Here is a 27675-nt window from a genome sequence, read left to right on the forward strand (position 1 = left end):
CAAAACTCAAACAGGAAGAAATAGAAAATTTGAACAGACCCATCACCAGCAAAGAAATTGAATCAGTTATCAAAAATCTCTGAATAAATAAGAGTCCTGGGCCAGATGGCTTCCCAGAGGAATTCTACCAGACATTTAAAACAGAGTTAATACCTATCCTTCTCAAGCTGTTCCAAAAAATAGAAATGGAAGGAAAGCTTCCAGACTCATTCTATGAAGCCAGCATTACCTTGATTCCCAAACCAGACAGAGACCCCACATAAAAAGAGAATTAGAGGCCAATATCCCTGATGAACACAGATGTAAAATTCTCAACAAGATACTAGCAAACTGAATTCAACAGTATATTAAAAGAATTACTCACCATGATCAAGTGGGATTCATTCCTGGAATGCAGGGCTGGTTCAATATTTGCAAATCAATCAATGTGATACATCACATTAATAGAAACATATGATCCTCTATATAGATGCAGAAAAAAGCATTCGACAAAATACAGCATCCTGTCTTAATAAAAACCCTCAAGAAAGTCAGGATAGAAGGAATATACCTTAACATCATAAAAACCATATATGAAAACCTCACAGTTAATATCATGCTCAACTAAGAGCTTTCCTCCTAAGATCAGGAACACGACAGGGGTGTCTACTCTCACCACTGTTGTTTAACATAGTATTGGAAGTCCCAGCTTCAGCAAAGCAATCAGACAACGAAATGAAATAAAAGAAATCCGAATTGGCAAAGAAGAATCAAACTTTCACTTTTTGCAGATGACATGATACTCTACATGGAAAACCCAAAAGACTCCCATGAGCTGCTAGAACTGATACGTGGATTCAGCAGAGTTGCAGGATACAAAATCATGTACAGAAATCAGTTGCATTTCTTAACACCAATAATGAAGCAACAGAAAGAGAAATCAATAAATGGACTCCATTTACAATTGCACCGAGACCATAAAATACCTAGAAATAAACCTAACCAAAGATGTAAAAGATCTGAATGCTGAAAACTTATGAAAAAAATTGAAGAAGACACAAAGAAATGGAAAAACATTCCATGCTCATGGATTGGAAAAACAAATATTGTTAAAATGTCAATACTACCCAAAGCAATCTATACATTCAATGCAATCCCAATCAAAATTGCATGAGCATTCTTCTCAAAGCTAGAACAAACAGGGGCGCCTGGGTGGCTTGGTCGGTTAAGCGTCCGACTTCGGCTCAGGTCATGATCTCATGGTCCGTGAGTTCGAGCCCCGCGTCGGGCTCTGTGCTGACAGCTCAGAGCCTGGAGCCTGTTTCAGATTCTGTGTCTCCATCTCTCTCTGCCCCTCCCCTGTTCATGCTCTGTCTCTCTCTGTCTCAAAAAATAAATAAACGTTAAAAACAAAAATTAAAAAAAAAAAAAAAGCTAGAACAAACAATCCTAAAATTTATATGGAACCACCAAAGACTCCAAATAGCCAAAGTAATGTTGAGAAAGAAAAACAAATCAGGAGACATCACAATCCCGGACTTTAGCCTCTACTACAAAGCTGTAATCATCAAGACAGTGTGGTATCGGCACAAAAACAGACACATAGACGAATGGAATAGAATAGAGAACCCAGAGGGGCGCCTGGGTGGCGCAGTCGGTTAAGCGTCCGACTTCAGCCAGGTCACGATCTCGCGGTCCGTGAGTTTGAGCCCCGCGTCAGGCTCTGGGCCGATGGCTCGGAGCCTGGAGCCTGTTTCCGATTCTGTGTCTCCCTCTCTCTCTGCCCCTCCCCCGTTCATGCTCTGTCTCTCTCTGTCCCAAAAATAAATTAAAAAAAAACGTTGGAAAAAAAAAGAATAGAGAACCCAGAATTGGACCCACAAATTGCATGGCTAACTAACTACTCTTTGGCAAAGCAGGAAAGAGCATCCAAGGGAAAAAGTCTCTTTAGTAAATGGTGCTGGGAGAACTGGACAGCAACATGCAGGTGAATGAAACTAGACCACTTTCTTACACCATACACAAAAATAAACTCAAAACGGATGAGAGACCTAAACGTGAGACAGGAAACCATCAAAACCCTAGAGGAGAAAACAGACAACAACCGTTTGACCTCAGCCACAGCAACCTCTTACTCAAGGTGTCCCCAAAGGCAAGGGAAACAAAAGCAAAAATGAACTATTGGGACCTCATCAAGATAAAAAGCTTCTGCACTGCAAAGGAAACAATCAACAGAACTAAAAGGCAACTGACAGAATGGGAGAAGATATTTGCAAATGACATATCGGATACAGAGTCAGCATCCAAAACCTATAAAGAACTTACAAACTCAACACCCGAAAAACATATAACCCACTGAAGAAATGGGCAGAAGACATGAACAGACACTTTTCCAAAGATGACATCCAGACGGCCAACAGACATATGAAAAGATGCTCAACATCACTCCTCATCAGGGAAATACAAATAAAAACCACCCTGAGACACTACCTTACACTGGTCAGAGTGGCTAAAATTAACAACTCAGGAAACAACAGATGTTGGCGAGGATGTAGAGAAACAGGAACCCTCTTGCACTGCTGGTAGGAATGCAAACTGGTGCAGCCACTCTGGAAAACAGTGTGGTGGTTCTTCAAAAAATTAAAAATAGAACTACCCTATGACCCAGCAATAGCACTACTAGGAATTTATCCAAAGGATACAGGAGTGCTGATTCATAGAGCCACATGTACCCCAATGTTTATAGCAGCACTTTCAACAATAGCCAAATTATGGAAAGGGCCTAAATGTCCATCAAATGATGAATGGACAAAGAAGATGTGATTTAAATATACAATGGAATACTACTTGGCAATGAGAAAGAATGAAACCATGCCATTTGCAGCAACATGGATGTAAATGGAGGGTATAATGCTAAGTGAAATAAGTCAATCAGAGAAAGACAGATGTGATACATTTTTACTCATATGTGGAACTTGAGAAACTTAACAGAAGATCATGGGGGGAGGGAAGGAAAAAATAGTTACAAACAGAAAGAAAGGGAGGCAAACCATAAGATACTCTTAAATACAGAGAACAAACTGAGGGTTGATGGGGAGGGGGAAGGGGAAAATGGATGATGGGCATTGAGGGTTGCATGTAAGCAATGAATCACGGGAATCGGCTCCTGAAACCAAGAGCACAGTGTATACACTGTATGTTAGCTAACTTGACAATAATTGAAAAAAAATTTCCTATCTAGTTCTGAGATGTTAAATTTAAACAGAAAATGTGATATTCAACAAAAACAACAAAAGATATAAATCCAAGAGGTCCAAAAACCATCTAGGGAAGGTTTTTAATGATACAACAAAAACAATGAAGGAAGAGGAATAATCAAATAGTAGAAGAAAATCCCTAGAGCCTAAGACACGACTCTTCAGCAATTGTGGTCCAGGAAAAATGAAAAATAACTCATAAACACATCCTCATTAAAGGTCAGAACATCTCAACAGATGCTTCTTTTCAGTTCTCTTCTCTGGATCCTCTTCTCTTTGATCTCCAAATTGTATGGATCCACGGGCTTATTATTTTCCCTTATTTTCTTTTTCTCTGCTATATTTCACTCATCCACTAAATGATTCCATCTCAACTCATTACTTAGAAGTCACCCAAATAATGATAACCCCAATTTTATCTGTCCACTCCCAACCTCTCCATAAACATCCAGGTATCAAATTGATTTCCTTTCTGCAATCTAACCTACATTTCAAACGTAATATGCCAACAACAGAATTGTTATCTCAATCCATACTCTAGTCTTCTCATCTCGTCTTCCTCATCTCAATACACAGCTATACCATTAATCCAGTTCTTCAGACCATAACACCATAAGTCATGCTTAACTCCTCTCTTCCTCATGCTCTGCCTCCAACCCATCAGCAAGGCCAACATCTAGCATGGATTTACAAGAATGGTGCGTCCAAGAAGAACATGAATTCCCTAATACCATGATGAAATGTTATACTCATATTACCACTCACAACCCTGTTTGTATTAATTATATCTCTCACTCAAAGCAATACAGTTTTTTTTTATGTTTCTTTATTAATTTTTGAGAGAGAGAGAGAGAGAAAGAGAGGAGAGAGTGAGCAGGGGAGGGGCACAGAGAGAGGAAGACACAGAATCTGAAGCAGGGTCCAGGCTCTCAGCTGTCAGCACAGAGCCCGACGCGGGGCTCGAACTCATGAGCTGTGAGATCATGACCCGAGCTGAAGTTGGACGCTTAAGCCACTGAGCCACCCAGGAGCCCCCAAGCAACAGTTTTTAAGAAGATGAGAATGTCTCTCTTTGTCTATGATACAAACACTGCATTATCCACAGTAAATAGTATTTACATGATATTTTAAATGTTGAATATTGGTTTCCATTTTTAAGTCATCGAACTAGAAAAGACTTACTTATATTCAGTAAATGAAGTGTCAATTCTATAAACCCTGAGAAGGCGAAAGTAGTGCACAGTAGGAGTTAACAGGCGGAAGTAGATGTGGAGGAAAATATGGGGACAATAAATCCCTGACTTACCCAGCAGGAAATCAAGAGGCACTGTCAAAAATTTATGCGTCGAGAAACAGAATGCTTATGAAGTCAAATAACAAAGGAATTTTTTAATGAGCTGGTAGGGATTGGCAGTGGGGAAAGAGAACAAATAGAAGTGAGCTAAATCTCTCTCATGCCACAGATACGAAATAATAGCTAGTTTTAAATTGATACATTATATGAATTGATAACACGATAGGAATATTATTTAAGACTTGGATTTAACCTCCAGAAAAACTAACCATAAAATCATTGGAAATAGTTACTTCTGATGAGTGGAAATGAAGGAAAGTGTACTGAACCTTACTTTTTAGTTACCAGCCTCATGAGTGTTTCAATTTTTATTATGGCAAATATTGCTGGCCTAACAATTACATACACAAAAAATAAATATATTATTAAATAGTATAGCAAATGATCACATCTGATCTAGTTTTATGTCTGTATTTACACATGTTTATCTGAATAAAACTTTATAAAGAGACACCAGTTTTTGTTTCACTGTTGGTCAGTAGCATAAAAGATCTACATGCTGGTCTAGGATCTACTGTGTAAGTACAAAGATTGGCCAACTACAGTCTGGTCAAAATACGTTGATGGCAGTTTATGTAATTAATAAAAGAATTCTATAAAAAGGATCCTTCACATCTAGAACCAGAAAAGCTCACACAATGATTCACTATAATTTATCTCCTTAAAGTACTGCAGGCCCACATGCCTCCCCAAAGGCAGACACTGCTGTTTGGAACACAGTAAACACTTCCATTGTCCTAATACTACCTCTCGTCCTACTTCTATGCTTATAAACATGGCACTATTTTTACCTTGAATAATGCATGGCTTGGTGGCCTGCAATATTAAAATAGAAGTCTGTTGTGTGCTTCATCTCATTGGTGTGCCCAGTGGCCTCAATCCAGTGTCCTATTGGGAGACAATAAACACCATCCACCAAGTTGTTTTCATTATAAGTACAGCAACGGTCGTGGTGAGGTCCATTGCCTGGAACAAGAAGAAATGACAAACAGAGAAATTAAATCAATGTTTTGCTTAAACAGCCACAAAGTAGCTGATGCAAAATTAATAGGAAGAAGAAAATAAATATAAAGCTGCTTAATCTACACATTTCAGTATCAACAAAAATAGGCTACAGTGAGGGGAGAAACAGAAAAAAAAATGTGTAGAGTTACATATGAATTTCACAGAGTTCTGTGCTCCCTTTGAATAAATGAGTATTTCCAGAAGCATATTAACTCTCAGACTTTTATGGTTACCTCTCACTGCCCTAACTGCCCGTTGTGAGTCATTTTGCAGCCTTTTTATCTTTTGGTATGCAAATTAATAACTAAAATCAGCAATAAAGCATTTTAGTATCATCTCAAACAAATGAATTTTTTTAATAAATACATTAATAAATAATAAAACAAATGATCACATCCAACCTACTTTGCATGTAAATCAGTGGTTAGTACTATTTTCAGATGGGACACATAGTATCATAGAGATTAGCTACCTTGCCCAAGGTCATAAAACTAGTAAGTGCAGCACCAGTAGCAAACTGATACTCCTAGTCCCCCATCTTTTAGGCCCCTGTTCAGGACCTTCATCCTGTTTTCTACCTACTTCACAAGCACCAGCACCGCCACCTTCCTTCCATTGAGTAAACCAAAAGAGACAGAGGTGGAAGAACATGTCTCTGAAAACACTATTTGTCTATATCACATTCTGCCCAGTATCTATTACACTAGTAAACAGATCCTTTATTTCTATGAAAATTACAATTCATACATTATTTCTATTCACCCTTCTTATGTGACCACCCTATTTCAAATCATGCCTTTCCTTAAACAACCTAGTTTCCATATATTGTCTTTAATAAGAAAAACATGTAAGCAAAATAAAAATAGGAATAAGTCACATTTGTTACAAATATGAAAATCTGACTCATTTGTTCTTTTCTCTTACAAAACATTTTACCTAAAGTTATTTGGCATAAAATGTCAAAAACAAAAAGTCCTTAAGTCATTGGGCAATTCTTTGGGATAGAATTCCCCCCCCCCAATCCAATAGAAGGTACAAGACAGCTCCTTTAATAAATCATCACTGATCTTCTTAGATCAGACTTCTCTTTTTCTCTTGATGACTACAAGGCACTACACCAATTTCTCCTTTACCCTTGATATTTAATAGATGAGAAACAAACCATACTAGCAGCCCCATTTCTAAAAATATATCAAATAGAAATATAACAAGAGTAAAAAATGATATATAGAGATACATGTATTAACAATACTATTTTAATAGCAAACACTCTAAACTATGTAAGTTCATCTATTCATTTTTCCACAAATACTTACTGATTGTCAACTACACAATCCACACTATGCTAAGTCATGTTAAGGATTTGGGTATTTACTGTAAGAGCAATAAAAAAATGAAACATTTTAAGTAGGCTGGTAACATGACCAAATTTTTATTTTGAAAGTATCTCTCTTGTTACAGAGTAAAAAATTAATTCAAACGCAATGAGATTAAAGCAGAAAAAGTCCATTTAGGAAAGGACTTCATTAGCCCAGGCAGGAGATGATGAAAGCCTGGAGGTAGAAAAGGGAAGGAGTGGGCAGATTCAGGAAGGAAAGGCCACAGGAATGGTGGATTAACTGGGTATGGGAGGTGAAGGAAAAAGGGAAGCAACAATGACTCTAGGCTTCTGGCAAATATAACTCAATATATAGTTGTACCACTCATTAAGATGTGAAATCTGTAAGAGGTTGGAAGGGAAGATCACTAGTCTGGTTTTTGTATGGGGCTTGAAGTGCCATTTAGATACAAAAGGAGCTGTCACATGCAGAGTTGGCATAATTGGTTTGACACTCAGACCAGAGATCTGAACTAGAAAAATAAGCTTATGAGTCATCGAAGTGGCAACTGAGGCAAGGAGATAGATGAGTGACAAAGAAAAACAATATTGATGTAGAAGAAAAGGTTTCTAGAACAAAGTCTGAAAGCATCCCAACATTTAATAGCTAGATAGAGAAGGATAAGCTTACAAAGGATGTACAGAAATAAGTTGGAGAGAAAGACCAGGAGTGAGTAAATGAGGTGGAAAAACATGAATAAAACTGTAAATAGAGACTAAAAACTGGGTGAAACTGGGTCTGACTGTTAAAGGTAGTTACATCTGGAGAATGGAGTTGGGATGGGGCGGACCATTTTACTCTAAATTATTGTGAATTCACTCGATTTGTCACAGAGCACAAGTATTACTTTTTGGTTTAATAAAGGAATAATACCTATGGCTCCCACTGTTCAGTACAATAGACTTACAACAATTTAAATATTACAAATTAAATAAATACAATTATTCAGGAGCTCAAATATACATAAATTAAAATATTCAAGAAAAATTATTTACATAACATCAACCACCTCATCCCTATAATTAATTTTTGGAAATACTCATTTTTACACACACATGTTTCAGGAGAAGTAACAAAACATTTCTATTTCTTTCACCAAGAAGGTATCAGTGGAGGCCACTAGAAAGCTGGGCTCTCTTGGGGCGCCTGGGTGGCTCAGTCGGTTAAGCGTCCGACTTCAGCTCAGGTCATGATCTCGCGGTCCGTGGGTTCGAGCCCCGCATCAGGCTCTGGGCTGATGGCTCAGAGCCTGGAGCCTGCTTCCGATTCTGTGTCTCCCATTCTCTCTGCCCCTCCCCCGTTCATGCTCTGTCTCTCTCTGTCCCAAAAATAAATAAACGTTAAAAAAAAAAAAATTTAAGAAAGCTGGGACTCCCACCATACTCAATAATAATAAGGTCAATCCTTTCAGTTGTCAATGGATGGGGAATCTGGGTAACAAGGCAGCACTCCCACCATCCTAATGGAGAGTGTTAGAGGAATCCAGTTAAACCCAAAGATTTTAATAAAATCCAGAGTCACATTACATAATCCTCAAAATGGCCACATTTCAACAGAAAGTCATTCCTTACATCAAATATCACAAAGATCTCAAGCTAAATAAAAATTTTAAATGTTTGAAAGATGCCAACATCAAAATGACAGAGATGTTAGAATTATCTGAAAAGGATTTTAAATTTCAACAACCCATTAGAACACATTTGAAACAAATGAAAATATTAGAAAGTCTCTGCACACACACGCGTGCACACACACACACACACACACACAAACACACACAAGATAGATGACGTAAAGAAGAACCAAATGGAAATTTTAGAACTGAAAAATGTAACAATTGAAATAATAACCTCAGTGGATAAGCTCAAGAACATAATGGAGCAGACAAAAGAAAGAATCAGCAAGCTGCAAGACAACAGAAATTAATCAATCAAAGCAACAGAGAGAAAATAGACTGAAAAAAAGAACAGATTTAGAGACCTGTGGGACAGCTGGGTTGTTTCTAGGTTTTGACTATAATAAATAAAACTAATGTAAAATAAACAAAACTGCTGTATACATCTAACATTCATGCAGTTGAATCCTGAAAAGAGAGGAAAGTGTGTGGCTGAAAAATTCTTGAGAAAATAAGGTCTAAAATCTTTCCAAACTTGCCAATAAACATAAACTACAGATTCAAGAAGCTAAGCAAATTCCAAACAGGAAAAATAAAGAAATCCATGCCACTACATATCATAATTAAATTTCTGAAAACTAAAAACAAAGAAAAAATCTTGAAAGTAGCCAGAGAAACATAACAATTTAGGAGAACAATTCAAATGTGAGTAGGCTTCTCAAAAGAAGCCTATAAAGAAGATCTATAGGGGCGCCTGGGTGGCTCAGTCAGTTAGGCGTCCGACTTCGGCTCGGGTCATGATCTCACGGTCTGTGAGTTCGAGCCCCACGTCAGGCTCTGGGCTGACAGCTCAGAGCCTGGAGCCTGTTTCGGATTCTGTGTCTCCCTCTCTCTGACCCTCCCCCATTCATGCTCTGTCTCTCTCTGTCTCAAAAATAAATAAACGTTAAAAAAAATTTTTTTAAAAATCTATAAACAGAAAAGAAATCACTGAACATCAGGAAGGATGAACAGAATAAGCAAATATAGGAGTAAAAACAATAGACTTCTCTTCTCCTCTTGAGTTTCTAACAAAAATTATAATGCTACCTGATATGTTTCTACATGTATAGAGAGGAAATATTTAAGACAATTCTATGAAGAAGGGGAAAAGGATAAAAAGGAAGGTAAGATTTCTCCACTTTATTCAAACTTGCAAAATAATGACACCATCAACTATAATAAGTTACGTATGTATGATGTATGTAAATAAAAATAAAATTCTAAAAAATGTTCAAATATGTACTATACATGGCATATAAAGGTAGGAAAAACACATGGGGAGAAAAAAAAAGAGAAAACTAAAATGAAAAAAATAAAATGACAAACTTAAGTCCTAACATAACCAATAATTACATTAAAGTTAAATAGGCTAAATACACCAATTAAAATAGAGTGGCAGAGTGAACTTTTAAAAAAAAGAACCAATTGTATGATATCTAGAAGAAACTCACTTCAAATTATACACAAGATGGAAAGTAAAAGTGTTGCAAAAGACATACCATGTAAACATTTATCAAAAGAAGGCAGAAGTGATTATGTTAATATCATATAAAGTAGAACCTTCACAGCAAAGAAAATTACTAGAGATAGAGAAGGAAATTATCTGATGTTAAAAAAAAAAAATACTACACTGTTTAACTAACTTGAATTTAAATGAATAAAAACAAATCTTAAGTATCAACCTATCAAGAAGCTATAAGAATTCTAATGTGTATGTACCAAAAAATAGAGTTGCAAAATATGTGAAACAAAAAACAAAAACTAAGACCATTAAATGGAGAATAGACAAGTTGGGAATTATATTGGAAATTTCAACACTCTCTCTCAACAACTGATAGAAAAACTAGGAAGAACATCAGCAAGGAATAAAATAACTCAAAGACACCATCAACCAATGGAATTTAATTGACATTTATAGAACACACCACACAATAATAGCAGAATGCACATTTTCAAGTGTGCACAGAACATATACCAAGCTAAATCATATCCTGAACCATAAGATAATCTCAAAACTTTAGAATTAAATCACACAAAGTGTTTTCTCTGACCTCAATAGAATCAAACTGGAAATCAATAATAGATGATGGGAAAATATTCAAATACTTGAAAACTAATCAACATATTTCTAAATAATCTGTGGGTCAAAAGGAAATCTCAAAGGAATTAAAAACACATTGCAATGAATGAAAATTAAAATAGTATGTATCAAAATACTATGTGTGACATAGCTAAAGCAGTGCTGTGAGGAAAATTTATAGTCCGAAAATGCATACAGTAAAAATAGGAACAGTTTCAAATCAATTATCTAAGCTCCCCCTCAAGAAATTATGAAAAAAAGAGCAAAATAAATCCAAAGCAAATGGAAGTAAAGAAATAATAAAGATAAGAATGGAAATCAATGAAATTAAAAACAGAAAAACATTAGAGAAAATCAATGAAACAAAGAGCTGGTTTGTTGAAAAGATCATTAAGACTGGCAAACCTCTAACAAGACTGGCAAAGAAAAGTGAGAAAAGGCACAAATTACAAAAGAAAGAAAAGGGAAAAAAAGGAAGGAGAAGGAAGGAAGGAAGGAAGGAAGGAAGGAAGGAAGGAAGGAAGGAAGAAAGAAAGAAAGAAAGAAAGAAAGAAAGAAAGAAAGAAAGAAAGAAAGAAAGAAAGAAAGAAAGAAAGAAAGAAAGAAAAAAAAGGGACAGGAAGGAAAGGGAAGAGAAGGAAAGGGAAAGGAAAAGGGAGAGATGTCACTACAGACTTTGCAAGCATCAAAAGTGTAAGAGAATACTATAAAAAATAAAACACACATAAATTTGACAACTTAGATGAATTGGACCATCCTCAAAACACAAATTACCACAACTCACTGAATATGAAATAGGTAATTTGAATATTCCTATAACTCTTAAGGATATTGGATGCATAATTTAAACCCCCCCAAAAGAAGTTTCAAAGCCGAAGTAAGTGGTTTCAATGAATAATTCTACCAAATGTTTAAAGAAGAATCAATACCAATTCTATGCAATCTCAACATAGGCATAGGAAGAAGAGAAAGAAAGAAAGAAAGAAAGAAAGAAAGAAAGAAAGAAAGAAAGAAAGAAAGAAAGAACTGTCCTTATTTGCAGATGACATAACTGTCTAGAAGAAAACCCCAAGGAAACAATAATACTAATTAAAAAAAAAAAAAAAACCTCCTAGAATAAGAGAGTTTAGCAAGGTCACATGATATAAGGTAATTATGCAAAATAAATTTTATTTCTATATAATAGCAATGAACATTTGACAACTAAAATTAAATACAATACCATGCACTTAGGTATAAATCTAAGAAAAACATGTACACAATTTATATGCCTAAAACCACAAAATGTTAGAAAAGAAATCAAAGCAGATCTAATAAGTGGAGAAGCATACCATGTCCATGGATTGGATAACTCAACCTCTACCTCTGATACAAAAATTAATTCAAAATGGATCATGGACTTAAATGTAAACTTTCAGAAAAAATTAGGGGAAATGCAATATTTAGGGCTGGACAGAGTTCTAAGAATTCACACTAAACACAATCCAAAAAGGAAAAATTTATAAATTTGATTTCATCAAAATTATAAACTTTTGTTCTGCAAAAGACCTTGTTGAGAGAAAAATAAGACAAGTCCAGATTAGAATAAAATACTTGCAAACCATATACCCAACAAAGGACTAATCTAATTTTATTAGACTATATAATTTTATTAGAATCTAATTAGACTAATATCTAATTAGAATATGAGGAAAAGACAAGAAATGGCAGTTCACCAAAAAAGATATACAGATGGCAAATAAGTACTTGAAAAGATGTTCAACATCACTAGCCTTAAGGAAAATTCAAATTAAAGCCACAATGAGAGATCACTACACACCTATAAGAATTTTTTTTATTTTTATAAAAGAAAAAATAGGACATCAACTTCTATATACAAAGCTTGGAGAAATTGGATAACTCATACACTGCTAATGAGAATGTAAAATGGTACAATCACTCTGAGAAAATGTTGGCAATTTCTTTTAAAAATTAAACTTGCAAGTACTATACTACCCACCTGTACTCCTGGCATTTATCTCAGAGAAACTAAACTTTCCTTCACACAAAAACCTGTAGAAGAATTTTTACGGTAGTTTTATTTATTATGGTCAAAACCTAGAAATAACCCAGATGTTCTTTAGTGTGTGAATGCTTTAACAAATTTGTGATACATCTATACCATGATTAGCCATAAAAAGGAATGATCTATTGATATGTGCAACAACCTAGGCGAATTTCCAAAGAATTATGTTAAGTGGAAAAAATGCCAATCTCAAAAAGGTATACATACTCTAGGATTTCATGTATTTAACATTCCTGAAATGAAAACATTTATAGAGACAGAGAACAGATTAGTGGTTGCCCAGGATTGGGGAGGGTTGGAAGGTTGGGGGGGAGGGGGAATGTTGTGGTAATGAAAATATTACCACTGAGGGAAACAATAAAAGTTACACGGGATCTTTCCCTATTACTTCTAACCATCGCATGTGAATATACAATTACCTCACAATAAAAGTGAATTATCTTTCCAGATTGGAGCTGGTCATTGCCAGTTATTTATTAGCATTAATTTAGTGTAAGTAAACATACAAATAGCTCACTAAAGTAGGATAAACTAATATGTTACGGGCAGAAAAGTGGGAAAGGATTGATTTAATGAACAATAAACACCTATTTCCTGGGACCAAATTTGGCTATCATGTTATTTGTTCATCAAGGCAAATTTGGTAAGTTAATATAAAGTGAATAAATGTGAAGGAGTAAGACGCCTGCTTTCTGACACTCCAGTAAAAACCAAAGAAGAAACCTCAGAATTTAAAATCATAACACATTACTTCAAATAGTTCTACCAGTTTGAAAGTTCAGGTTAAAAGAAGTTTATTCTTTACAAAGTCAAAAGTTTTGAAGTTATATTAGATAAGCAAAAACTATTTGGATAGTGTAGTCTACTTAAAATTAAAATTATAATTATTATGCACATGTTATTTTATTTGAATCTATCCTCTTTGGAATTTGACTACTTTGAAGTTTTTATTTCTAGCACATGAAAATAAATTCTGAACCTAACACATTAATCTCTAATTTTAGCTAGTAATTCACCCAAATCAAATCTCTCTCATGCCCCATCTGTTACTACCTCAAAAGTTATTGGTGCACAAAGTTGTACAAACATGTTATAACCATTACCAACTCTTCAGCATTTTGATATTCTGTTCTTATGGCACAAGTAAAACAAAATAAAACATAAAAAGTCTTTTTGTTCAGCGAATTGCCTCTTTAAGAGTGGATCCTGTTCCAGTTGAGCCCTTCGATAAATTGCAATACGCAATGGTAGAAAATAGCTGAGTTGGGGGCCAGTGGTGGGAGACAGCTGAACTGCCTCATAGACTAGAGGACTCAGAGGCAATTAAAGGAGAGGATGGGGTGGGGGGATGTAAAGGTTAAGAAGGAAAGGTAAAATGGGGAAAGAGGAAAGAGAAGAGACAGTCCAGGGGAAAGCTACATAAGGTAAAGTGCATAGTCAAAACAAGCTGGTCATGAGAACACCAAAGGGCAGTTAAAGACAAGCATTTTAATATTATTTTGAAGTTCTTTGCCCTCCTGTAACATCCCTCTCTTCTCTTCTTCCTCAACCCTCAAAATTATCTACTACATTCACACATGAATTTCTTATGTGGACAGAAAGAAGATAGTCCACTAAGAAAAATTTACTTAAAAACTGGATTCCTTGCCTACATTGAGTTGATGTAAAACAGGGCAACATAAGCAAGGCCACAAGAAGGTGCATCTGCTAAGCAGAGCAGAAGCAGGAAAGCAAACTCAAGGATGACCACAAGGATATAAACCTTCCCTGCTTCCACAGGCATCTTAGAGAGGTTCCCAAATTCTCACAACAGGGACTGGATAGAATCTGTAGTATATATGGGGGTGCCTGGGTGGCTCAGTCAGTTGAGTGCCCAACTCTTGATTTCAGCTCAGGTCATGATCCCAGGGTCATGGGATCGAGCCCCACGTTGGGCTCCATGCTGAGCATAGAGCCTGCTTAAGATTCTCTCTCTCTCTCCCTCTGCCCCTCTCCCCAGCTCACGCTCTCTCTCTCTCTCTCTCAAATAGATTAAAAAATTAAATAAATAAATATCAGCACCCATACACACACACAACAGAATAAAGTGTTAAGATATAAAACAATAAGATCTAATAAGAAAATGATACATAATACAACACATAGAACATTTTTACTTACAAGATTTTTGTCTTAGTTCATTAAAGAAATGCACAAATCTTAAGTGAAAAATATAAGTAAACAACATTTCATGCTACTGGCAAAAATAATGTTATTTGGCTAATGAAAGCTAGGAAATCAATGACTACCTGGGGATATGAAGAAATTTCTATACTAACTCAGGCACACAGACAAAACCTCATTCCTGTAGAACAATATTGCATTAAAATAATAGGAAGTTCATACAGTTGAGTCCATACCTATAGTTAGAGCTGAAATAACATCTAAGAAAAATCCAGTAAAAAGCAATCCAACAAATTCGGGAAAGAACTCCAAGGGTTTTGATTAAAAATGATAGTAACTCCAAACACAAAAATGTGGCCCACTTAGCCATGATAAAAAACAGGAGTTAGACTTAGAGATATGAAAATGCTATTTGTTAAGGAGGCTAGAGTTTGGAGAACCAAGAAAGAAAATATCAAATGTGACAGGATGATTATGGTAATGAGTCAAACATCTGGCTCAGGTATGTATGTGTGTGTGTGTGTGTGTGTGTGTGTGTGCGCGCGCGCACGTGGGCACATGTGCATGTATGCACTTGTGTGTGTGACTGTCTTTCAAAGTAGAAAACAGGATTAATTATGATTCCTATTTTTATGGCAAATAGTAAGTTGAAATGTGGGGTACATCAATATCATCCTTTCTGTATATCTGGACATACAAACCTGCCCATTCCTTTTAGTCAAAAATGAGCCACTCACACTAAGACATTTACTTGATGGAACTACAAGTCAGCAGGCTCATCCCTAACCTCTGCACATAATAGATCTGGCCTCACTAATAATCAGACTTAAGACCATTCATATATGCCTCCAATCCTATGAGGTCATCAACAAAAGTCCTTGAGACAGTTGTTTAGTAGGTGGGTATGATGTGTTGGTCCCTTCAAGGTGACCTTAAGGTATACAGAAAAGGGGAGCAGCAGGAGTGATTAATAAAGCTCAGCCTTGGGCCCACTCTCTGCCAAGCCTCCGGGGGGGGGGGGAGGGGAGGGCCTTTTAGGTAAAACTCCCAGAACAGTCTTGACCAGTTCCAGCTAAGACTTTAAGGAAAAAAGTTAACACCTGCCAAGCCATAGAAAGCAGAAAACATTACAAGGGAAAACTTCCATGATTATAGAAAAATATAGGTGAAATGGAGGCTTACATCAAGCTAGGTTGAAGAAATATAACAGAAAAAAAAAAAAAGAACTTACAGAAAAAGAAAAACTCAATAGTTATTTTCTTAAAATATTTACTAATAATTTAAGAGCTCCTTGTTATGAACTAAATTATGTTTCCCCAAAATTTATATGTGGAAGTTCTAAAACCCCAATGCGGGCTGTATCTAGATATAGAGCCTTTAAGGAGGTAATTAAGGTTAAATGAGATCATAAGGGTGAGATCCTAAACCAAAAGGACTCGTGTCTTTACAAAAAGGGGAAGAGACACCCGAGATCTCTCTCCATGCACATATAGAGGAAAGGCAGTGTGAGGATACAGTGAGAAGGCAGCCAACTGCAAGCCAGAAAAAGAGTTCTCACCAGAAATCGAATTTGATGGTTCTCTGATCTGGGACTTTCAGCTTCCAGAACCGTGAGAAAACAAACCTCTGTTGTTTAAGCCACCAATCTAGAATATTTTGCAATAGCAGCATGAGCAGACTAATGCATTCATACCCAAGAAATATCCTAAAGTTTAATACATATCCAAGTATTATTGAGAGCTTGTGTATCCAGCTCTGTGGTAAACTGAGGTTGAAAAATGAAATTTAAAACATGATTCCCAATGAATGGACCCTTGTTAGTTACACAAAAGTTACACAAAGCAATTAGTGAATGAAACAAAGCTACCTTAAATTATGAAAATAATTGTAAAACCATATGACAAAATACTAACACATAAACGAAATATTCAAGAATGGCAAATAGGCTTCCTTTCCAATGCGATTTTCAATGTATGGTGACTGAAATGGTATGTTAAGATATATTTTAATGGGCAACTGGCCCACTGGGAAAGAAAACTATGATAGATTTATGATGTGTACATGGATGTGGAAGACTGAAAAGTGGAGACGGCTGTATCCGTGTGGGCCAGAATTACCAAGAAAGGATTTGCAATGGAGGGGATGGCTCTCAAGTTGTGACTGACAACAGGGTATGTTCTGGATACATAACAGAGAGGACAGCAATGTATGAATGAGTATGATTCAAAGCAGGAAGTAGATAACAGCAACAAATCTGTTTATTCCAGTGGGTAGAGTGACAACACAATATAGATTCAGGGGGTTGATCCTACTTACCAAATTCTAAATTAAGCACAGTAAAACAACTGACTTGAAAAACCAGAGAACAGAACTACCACTTGACTAGCCATTAGTTAAGAACTCAGATTTTTTTCTAATGCAGAAGATTTACACTAATTAGGGATTCATGATGATACACACATCTCAAAATGGGAAGCATCTCGAGGATTGAAGCCTCTCTTGAAAAGTATGCCAAACAATGGCATAACCAGGCAATTATACTTCCATTTAAATTTAAATATAATAACAGGCTCTCCTTCTTATAAAATTTTTAGGGAAAATCTGAAACTAAGATTGTGATTAATAGGCTTGACTCAAAGCACCAAGACTGAATTATTAATAATTCATTCAATGTGATGATAGTCTAGAGCAAAGCCAAAAGATTTGACCATCTGATTTGAAGTGATCAAATCTTTTGGTAGCTAATTATGCCTTGACTCAAGGGATTAAACAAGCAGATCAGCATATTAAAATGCTCCATCTCTGCATAATTGGATATATTTTCTGGATATTGCATTTACTTTCTGTGTCACATGCAGAGATGCTTATTCATGTGTTTAATAAATTTTTTCTTAATTGCTCTAATAATTTTTAATGTTGATTTTCCCACTGTCATTTAAACAATTTTTATGGTAGTGTCTAGACTTTTGCTGTTTGTAAATTGGCAGGTCAATTTTTCTCACCATAGCACTCCCAGAATTGAGTAGAAATTTTATCGTGTTTCATCATCTGAACACAAATCCAAGTCACTCTAAAATAGAGGAAGCATCTATATTAGTATTAGACTCCCTATACAGAAGAATATGCTTCCGACCAGATTTCACCCCTTTGTTTTTCATAGCTTCATGCCCACTACAAAAGCTCCTGGGTCACCTCGTGTACTTTCAGACAAATAATGTTGAGGCAGAAGGTGATAACCTTCCCTAGAAGGCACATCTCAAGAGTATGAACATTTAGATGCAAAGAACACAAAATAATCATATTCACCCCAGGACTCTGAAGAACACTGAGGATTATTTTACATTTAACCTCCTCCTAACCAAGCAGACATGCATTTTAGCGGTTCCATAGTAAGTAAATGTTTGGCATAAAAATCTCTCTTCAATTAAGATTTTCTAGAGTGTCAAGCAAATGGTTTAATAAAGTATTCCCTGATCTAGTTCTGAAGTGAGAACCATCTGTAGTGGCTTTGTGTTTTGCTTTCCTCCACAGAAAAAGTATTCTTTGATATTACGGAGTTGATGCAAACATCATGCAGGCATGACTCTAGTTACTGGAAAGAAACTAGACATGTACAGCTAACTCAAATAGCAAATAGAATGGCCAAATGTAATTTTTAAAGACCAAATTGTTTCTGAAATTGATAAGCCACAGTGTATTCAATGTGATATTAGTGAGATATTACAGGCTGTAAAAAATAAAAGAGGGCCAATCAGAGACATTATCTTAGAAGTTACCATAGCTATAAACATAAACTACGTCTGTATAAGAAATAGTTGAAGAAGGGTTTTGCTGGTCTCCGGACTTTGTCTGATTCCAAGCAACAGAAAATCTGACCAACAGGGACTTCAACAAATAAAGGTCTCTCTCATAATAAGAGGCATAAAGCCAGGCAGCCCAGAACTGATATAATACCAAGTGCTTTTTGACTGTCCACTTTGCCACCCTTCACACATTGACCTTGTTGTCACACTTGTCACCTCATGTTCAAAGGCTGACCCCTAGGCATCACCGGACGGACACTCCACTTCCCAGTCATAAAAAGGGGGAGGGACCTAGGTTCCTTTTCATGGGAAACGTGAGAGCTCTCCTGGGAACCACACCTAAAAAACTTCTTGCATCTCATTCACCAGAGCTAGATGACACAGCTCTCCTGAGACCAACTGCTAGCCCTGGGGGGATAAGAGAACCACACAGATTAAAGCACTAATGATTCATCCCAGTGCGGTCAAGACAAATCAGACAAAGCATGGGGGGACAAACGCTAATTAGGCCACTGATAGTGGCTGTGATGGGCTTGAGCATGTATGTCATCTTTTCCCAGCAAAGCATTTTGGAAAAGGAACCACGTGTCTCTACTTGATTTTATTCAAAAGTACCCAATGCATTACATTTGAATTGCAAAGTATTTTTAAATAAATCAACGGTAAAACTGAAAGCATTTTAATGCACTTTACAAACTTGAAAATTGCCCAAAAGACAGAGAGAGAGAGGAACAGACTGTCCAGTTCTTGAGATGTTTGGTTCGTAGAACCTCTGCTGTAACACAAAATCTCCTCCTGCTTCTAGCCATACACCTTCCCCATCCCTCCTCTTCCAGCTTTCCTGTGGGCTGCCCTGCCATCATCTCTTATAACCTTCTCTTTCCCCTAACTAGCCCTGTCCTCACCAAATATACCCTTCTTCAATATTCAATCTCCAGGGCACTACAATTTGACATCTGCCCTCAACACTCCACTAAAAAGACTTGAAATGAAGTCATCTCCTGTCAGATTCATTTTTTATCTTTCTTTACCTGCCTATAGCATTTAAAGATAGTGACCACTCTGTGTTTAATCTTTCCCCTGTTGGCTCCATAATACTCCTCTTCTGGAAGGCACTTTATTAGAACAGTTAAATGCATGGGCTCATGATCCAGACGGGGACTCCATTCCAAGTTATATGAATTTACCATCTGTAAACAGAAATGAGAAATCCCTTTAAGCAATCTGTGCCTCCATTGTCTCATTTGTGAAAAAGGAATCCTGGTACCAGCTCCTTCACAGGGTTGTTATGAGAGAATTCCATTAGATAACCCATTCAAAAGATTTAACATAGGACCTACCACAGCTGGTGTTCAGTAAGAATTCTTAACTACTATTCCTCTCATATCCCTTCCAGTCCTTCTTGTCAGTTTGCAAACTGTAGGCTGACTTACAAAACAGATGTACCCCGAAAAGAAGCTCATATCGTTTTAACAACAGCTTTGTCCAGACCTATATGTTTCAAGACAAAACTATAGTAACAGTGACTCCACATGGGCTCATGTGTTCCAAAGACAGGACCACTGAGTTTTTCAACAACCCACCTAGTTTATAAATGCTGACCAATTTCTGCCCAAATCATGCCAGCTTCTCCCTAAAACTAAAACTAATTGAAACATCCAAATCTTTTCACTTTGAATTGTTCTCAAGGCAAATTTCTCTTAGTTCTCTCTGTTTAAAAATAGCTCATTGGTGCAAATATAAGACTTGACTTTTATTTTCTTCTTGTTGGTTTATTCCTACTTTGGGGACTTCAAATTTTGAATATTGCTTCTCTCAAACAAAATAGCTACTATCTCACCCAGTTCATCTCTTACCAGGAAACTTGATAAGCTTGTGTCCTAAATTACTGATAAAAAGATTTAGCAGGAAAGGATCTAGAATAAAGTGACTTGTAAAAAGCCACTTGCACTCACCCTCATTTTCTACTGGTTCATCAGTCAGCTGTTCAACTAGCATGAATCCACCTAACTTGTCTATTAGCCAGCCAGTCATTTTCCAATTTGGGGACAAAAAAATTGGGAAATTTTTCTAAAATTCTTTACTGAAACTAAGATGCAACGTTCCTCCATTTTTCCCCTTGTATAAATGAGGATTATTATTTGATGAGGTAAGAGTTCTAAAGCAATTTTAAAGCTCCTTAAAAATATGTAATGATGGCGAAATATCAAGGTGGGGTTTTTTTTATCTTTTTGTGAGTCATAAGTCCCTTTGAGAATCAGTGAAAAGCTATGAATAATCTTCCTCAAAATTAAAAAAAAATTAATGTTTATTTATTTTTGAGAGAGAGACAGAGAGACAGAGAGAGAGAGACAGAGCATGAGCAGGGGAGAGGCACAGAATCGGAAGCAGGCTCCAGGCTCTGAGTTGTCAGCACAGATCCTGACGCGGGGCTCGAACTCATGAGCTGTGAGATCTGACCTAAGCCGAAGTCAGACGCCTGACTGAGCTACCAGGTGCCCTTCAAAAAATGTTTTTAAATGCTCATGCACACAGTGCATACAGCTTATCATTATTATGTATAGTGGAAAAAGGAATTGTGCCTTATAATTATGGCCATCAGAGAAAGAGATGAAATTTTCGTTAACATATCAATTCAACTTTAGACATAAATATTTTTTTAACTTATTCTTTTTTTTTTTTTCCTCCCTGAAAACAGCAAAGATCTATTTGGCACAAAATTTAAATTAAACATCAAGAATCACCATTTAAAAATGAAGATTTCTCTATCTAGATCAAGTTTTATAAACAGCTTTTCAACAGCCTAATTTTTCCAAAGCACCTAGCTGCTTTCTCTTGTACATACAGAATGTAGTCTTTGCGGACGTATAAAAATCATATTGACGGTCTCTTTACAGGTGAAAACTAGCATTCCACCATGTTGCTAAAGAATTTTTACTTTTTCCATGCTACAGAACAAGACTACTCCAGGAGACCTAGCCTGCCACTTACATTGAAGCCTCAATATTAACAGAAGTCAGCAAGGAATCACTTACCAAGATTTATAAGGGTACTTGTCTTATTTAACTTATCTTGTAGAATTGATTCTCTAAGAAATTCTGACACAAAGTTAACTGATATGAAACCATGATAAAGTGTTTCTCAAACACGTCATAGACATCAAAGGAATCTGCACAACAACTTTATGATCTTATGATACACAGGATAAAATAAGCAAGCATCCATGATAATATCAGTCAAAAATGTCCAAATGAGTTTATTTTTTAAAAAGTCATTGTTAAAGCATTTACAAAGAAGCCAGTGGCAAGATTTTTATAGGTGATTTTCAACTGGTTTTAATTACCTACATCAAAGTAATTTGCTTACATCTGAACAAAATTAAGCTATCTAACACTTCCTCCCAAATGAAGCAGAAGTTCTGGACAAACCTCTCTCTTACGGTGACTGTCCTCACATTTATGTCATTAAATCTTTTTTAAATGAATGGTGACTGTTTCTCAGAATTCTTTTGGGAGATAGGGAGTACACAGGAGGAGAAAGTGGAAAGATAAATTGGGGAGATAATGAGATTGTGATTAAATTCTTTTTTTTTTTTTCTGAGATTATATACAAACTATAGAATTATAGTAGAGTACAAGTGAAATACTGCCACCCAGTGGAATTATAACATAAATAAAATCTTGAAATTTGAAAAGACTGCAAAAATTCCCTATCAATTTTTAATTGGAATGATAAAGCTTAGCGATTTTCAAAGTACTTTCAAATATATTATTCCTCAAAAATAAAAGTCCAGTGGGACAGACAGCAACTGTGTAAGCACATCTTTTCCTGAGTCTGAGGTTCTAGTGGATTAAGTGACTTGACAGAGCCCTATGTTCACTGGAGCCCAAGGATGCGGCTCCCAGGTCAAGGCTGCTTACACCACGGAGCCCTCCTGAAAGACCCTCTGCCTACTCTTGTCCAAACAAGAGTTTTGTTTTCTTTTGTTTTGTTTTTTCTCTGTGTCCCAGTTTTTATGGTTTTGCAGGAGAATGCTGGACATGAAACATAATTGCAAACATTCGGCTGTGCAAAAGAGAACAGTGCTTAAGTACAAACGGAGACATGATTCTTAAATTAAGTGCTTAAACACAACTAAGGTCCCACAAGCACCTGGACTCTAGGGTCAGTGTGGCGGAACTGCCTGTGGACTCACGAAGAGATCCTAAATCCCCTTCCCACCCCCAGCCTCCACAACCAATACATGGAATCTGGTGCCAATGGTCCATCGCAAAGAGCTCCTTTTAGAACCTTCCCCAGTCCTCTATACGTGATCTGGCCGGGACAAGGACACGGGAATTTCTGGAATATCAGTGGTCCCTAACATAAGTATTCTACGTGATGGCCTTGGTCCCCGTGTCTGGGAAGCACACCGCTATGACTTTCTTCAGCTCGTGTACAGAACCAGCACAAAGGGCACCCTGGCCCCCAGGACACTGGACCATGTGCCCTTGAATAAGGTTTTGCCCCCTTCGTCATGGAAGGTTTCCACCAGCAGTCGAGGGTCCCCTCGTATGTAACGTCAGCTCCTTTGTGCCCCCACCGCATCATCACCCGCAACTGCACGGTGTCGAAGGGGCAGGAGAGCCCGCCTGCCGCGGCTGTCACGGTCTGGGGGTGTTCCTGGGGCCCGGGAGATGCCTTCAGCTGGGTCGTACACGCCGAAGTAGGCCGCCGGGTGGACAATGGTGATGTCCTGCCCCAGACACTGAAGCCGTGGTCCAGGCCCCGGTGCCTGGTCATCTTTACCAGACTGTCCCCCAGGCCTTTGAACTCCTGCTCGGACTTCCCCATGTCGGCTGCCACTTGGGTTCTAGCGAAATCCCTCGGGGGGGGGGGGGGGGCATGAGGCAGAGGGAGGTGGCTCCTGGTGCCCCACCTGAGGCCAGATCACCGGCAAAATAACTCCAGAACTGCGTGCGCTTGTCCACGCCCCTCCCCCCTCCAGGAAGATCTGGTTGTACGTATCCCGGAAGGCCAGGTTGAGGGCTGTGTGGGGAAGTTGCGGATGACGTTGGCCAGGTCAGGGCAGCACGCCCTGCTCCTGGGGGATGCGCACGATGCAGTCTGCGATGCCCTTGCACCGCTGGTTGGCGGCAATCTGCTCGCACCTGCAGCAGCCACTGTGCCCGCTGATCAGAGTCACGGCCGTCTTAGAGATGGTGGCAGTGAGGTCTCCAGCCAGGAAGTATTTCAGAGAAGAGAAAACAGAGACTTGGCGATTATCAAAGCTTCTCAAACATCTCCAAGGGGTCTTGGGAACATAGCTTGAAGCAGTACCCCATACTGTCATGAAAATTCTTGGAAGACTTGTATTTTTCCCTTAAAAATTCATGGGGCGCCTGGGTGGCGCAGTCGGTTGAGCGTCCGACTTCAGCCAGGTCACGATCTCGCGGTCCGTGAGTTCGAGCCCCGCGTCAGGCTCTGGGCTGACGGCTCGGAGCCTGGAGCCTGTTTCCGATTCTGTGTCTCCCTCTCTCTCTGCCCCTCCCCCGTTCATGCTCTGTCTCTCTCTGTCCCAAAAATAAATAAAAAACGTTGAAAAAAAAAATTTAAAAAAAAAATAATAATAATAAAAAAAAAAAAATTCCTGTGAGATTTGTGCTCTATTCTAGATCATATGCATGTCTCCTTCAACTTGAAATAATGTTTTTGTCCCCCTGAAATGTCTTTTAGACACTGTTGCTTTAAGACAATAGAGGACTTCTATTATTCACTAGTCCAGGACCACACTGAAGATGAGAAGACAGTTTTAGTATACCAGTTTGAGACACCTGGAAAGTACCTTGCTCAAGTTCATTCATTCATCAAGTATTTAATGAACACCCGCCAAATGCTAGGCATTGTTTTAGATCGTAGGGCATGCTATGATAATAAACACCTAAGTCATCAGGTCTCCTAGAAGAGCAAAGGTTTATTTCTTGCCTGGGCTGGAGTTCACTGTGGATTGGCTAAGCAAGGGCCATTCTTCACATTTCATCATCTTCAGGCTGGGATCATCAGACAGAGCAGTCACTATTTGGAACATCAATAGTAATCTCTCGGCAGAGAGAAAGGAGTACGGCAAAGCAATAGGAAGTGACACACATCATTTCCTCTTATATTTTATTAACCAAAGCAAGCCAAAGATATTCTTCTTCAACAGAGCAAAGAAGAATAATTCACCCAGAGGGAGAGGATGTGAACATTGGCAAACAATTAACAGTATGCCTTACCCCACCTTTTCCAAATATGCTGAGGAAAGGTGGTTCTGGGTAACATAAAGGACAGAGGTCAGATCTCTCAGTCTGCTAGATGGGAATTCAAGCAGTTAAAAGAAAGGGTTATCATAGAAGGCCAGAGGACTTGGAGTATGTAGATGTCAGACACATGAGATCTACACGAGTATGTATTAGACAAGCAGAAACGTATTTCGAATGTTTATAACTCTGATTTATGGTCCCAAGTCCCAGTACTGACACAGTACTTTATCAGCACAAAGTCCTGAAAGCTGCCTGTTTCTACTGCAGGATACCACATCTGATCAGAAGCAATATGGCAGGGTTGCTCAATGTACCTATAAATAAAACCATAGCCATGGAGGTGGGAGTGGTACCCGAATTATATCCCTGCTCAACATGTCAGGGTTGCCTAACTCAAATGTATGCCAAACCCACAACCAGTTAAGTGGGGCAACAGAGCCAGTACAGGCACTAATCGTATACAGTAAAACCTTGGTTTTCAAGCATAATTCATTCCAGAAACATGCTTGTAATCCAAAACACTTCTATATCAAGGCAAATTTCCCCACTCAGATGATGCGTTCCACAACCCAAAAATATTCATATAAAAATGGTTACAATAGGGATACCTGGGTGGCTCAGTCAGTTGATCGTCCAATTTTGACTCAGGTCATGATCTCATAGTTCATGAGTTCAAGCCCCACATTGGGCTTGCTACTGTCAACTTGTCAGCACCAGGTCTGCTTTGGATCTTCCGTCCCCCTCTCTCCCTGACACTCCCCACTCACGCTCTCTCAAAAAAGTAAGAAAAAAAACACTTAAAAATGATTACAATACTGTAATATAATACAAAATAATAAAAAATACAAAATATAAAGAAAAATAAACAAATTAACCTGCACTTAACTTTGAAAACCTTCGTGGCTGCTGTGAGGGAGACAAGAGAGAGGAGGGTTACCGTGTAGGACAACTTTCTCTATCACTCACAGAAATCACTGCTGTCTATTGGCCCAATGGAATCTTTTTCTTTTCTTGCAACGTTAACAAGGAATCTATCCAACGACATTTGTTTTTGCCTCCTTTCGAGGATTTTGTGAAAATGTGACATTGCGTTGTTGTTGAACAGATTCATTGCTCACACTACTACGGCCTTATTCAGGTGGTGCTTTTCTACAAAATTTGGCACTGTTTCCCACATTTTACATATCTCCCTAATCTCATTTGAAGTAAAGGATTTGTCCACTTTTTTCTCCTCCTCCTCTGCAGACAAGATGCAGATGTGGATTTCTTATAATATCTTGCAATTTCAGCCACTCGCATACCTCATTCGTACTTCTCGATTTCTTTCTTTCTTAACTTCCACTGTAATCATCTCCTTCTTCTTACTGCCTTTCTTTTCAACCTTTTTCTGCATGAGGGCCATTGTACACGCTCTCATGGATGCTGACTACAGTACAGTATTAATAAACTCTTGTCATACACTGTATTTAATGTAACTGGCAATAAGGCAGCAAAGGGTCTGTATCTGCAGGCAGCCTGACATAGAAGGAAGCAAAGCACTCCTAGCTGACTCTGGTATGGAAAAGCAAAGGACGGTCCATGGGCGCTTTTAAGTGACAGAGAATACACTAGTGCCAGTTGTGGGCACCTTCCAATGTTCTGAAAAATCACTTATTTCTGCCTAACACCGTGGCCTGAGACCAAACATCTGAGCATGGGAGATGATCACTCACAATCCCAGAGAGAGAGAGAGAGAGAGAGAGAAGGAGAGAGGAAGAGAGAGAGAATGAGAACCAGTGGCTCAGTTGTGATCATGTGACATTCAGCATCACATACTACTCATATTGCAAGACATCGCTCATTTATCAAGTTAAAATTTATTAGAAATATTTGCTTGTCTTGCAGAACACTCACAGGACAAATTACTTGCAATCCAAAGTTTTACTGTATATGACTAAAACTATATGAGTTCACTAAACTGTGTGCCATTTTCATAGCTCCATAAGATCTCCAGTTGGAAGAGTGCATAGTATTCCTTCCCGTTGCTAATGCTGGAAGGTTGAGCCTCTGACCAGAAGCTCTAATGAAAGCCTTCATACTGAATCCAACCAACACGGATGGCCTCGGCAGCTGCCAGAGAAAGAGAAAGCAATCTGTCCTACAATGCCACCAATGGACCATGGCAGACACCCCATAGAGATTAAGATACTAATCCCCTGTATCCCTAATTCAAGGAAATAAGTATATGCCTGTATGGGTGTTGTACCTTAACCAGAAGGTTTGGTTTAGATAGATTCAATAATTTTACATCATATAATCATTTGTATTTAAGAACTGTATCATAAGTATAAATTATTTGAAGAAGCCGCCTCTGATTTTCATATTATTCCACCAAAGCCAATGGAATAACATAGCATGGTTCATTGCAGATCTAAGACTGCCACAACTGTGACAGAAATCCAAGAAAAGCGATAGCATTATCAAAGAGTTGCATGAAATGTGGGGGGGAAATAAAGAGTCTGGGTGGCTGGAACTCTTGATTGTTTTCAGCAAGCGGCAGGAGTGCAGACAAAAGTAGACAACTGACAGATTGTGAGGAGCCTCAAAGGTCATAGTAAGAAGTTTGGATTCATTTTGTAGGAAATAAGAAATCATCAAAGAATTTTTAATCAT

At 37.8% G+C, this 27675-nt stretch overlaps 1 protein-coding gene and 1 pseudogene across 3 annotated transcripts in view; both read right to left on the reverse strand.

Annotated features, from left to right (window-relative positions):
- The window catches only part of EPM2A (EPM2A glucan phosphatase, laforin), a 167287-nt gene that overhangs the window by 63501 nt on the left and 76111 nt on the right, over positions 1–27675 (reverse strand). For all 3 annotated transcript variants that reach the window (XM_058735547.1, XM_058735546.1, XM_058735548.1), the window contains exon 2: positions 5382–5556. In XM_058735547.1, coding sequence (XP_058591530.1) covers positions 5382–5443 — 62 coding nt within the window. In that variant the 5' untranslated portion in view covers positions 5444–5556. The remainder of the gene's footprint in view (positions 1–5381; positions 5557–27675) is intronic.
- LOC131514996 (ADP/ATP translocase 3-like) lies at positions 23070–24108 on the reverse strand (annotated as a pseudogene).

Source organism: Neofelis nebulosa, chromosome 6 (assembly GCF_028018385.1).
Source record: "Neofelis nebulosa isolate mNeoNeb1 chromosome 6, mNeoNeb1.pri, whole genome shotgun sequence".
Classification (NCBI taxonomy): domain Eukaryota; kingdom Metazoa; phylum Chordata; class Mammalia; order Carnivora; family Felidae; genus Neofelis; species Neofelis nebulosa.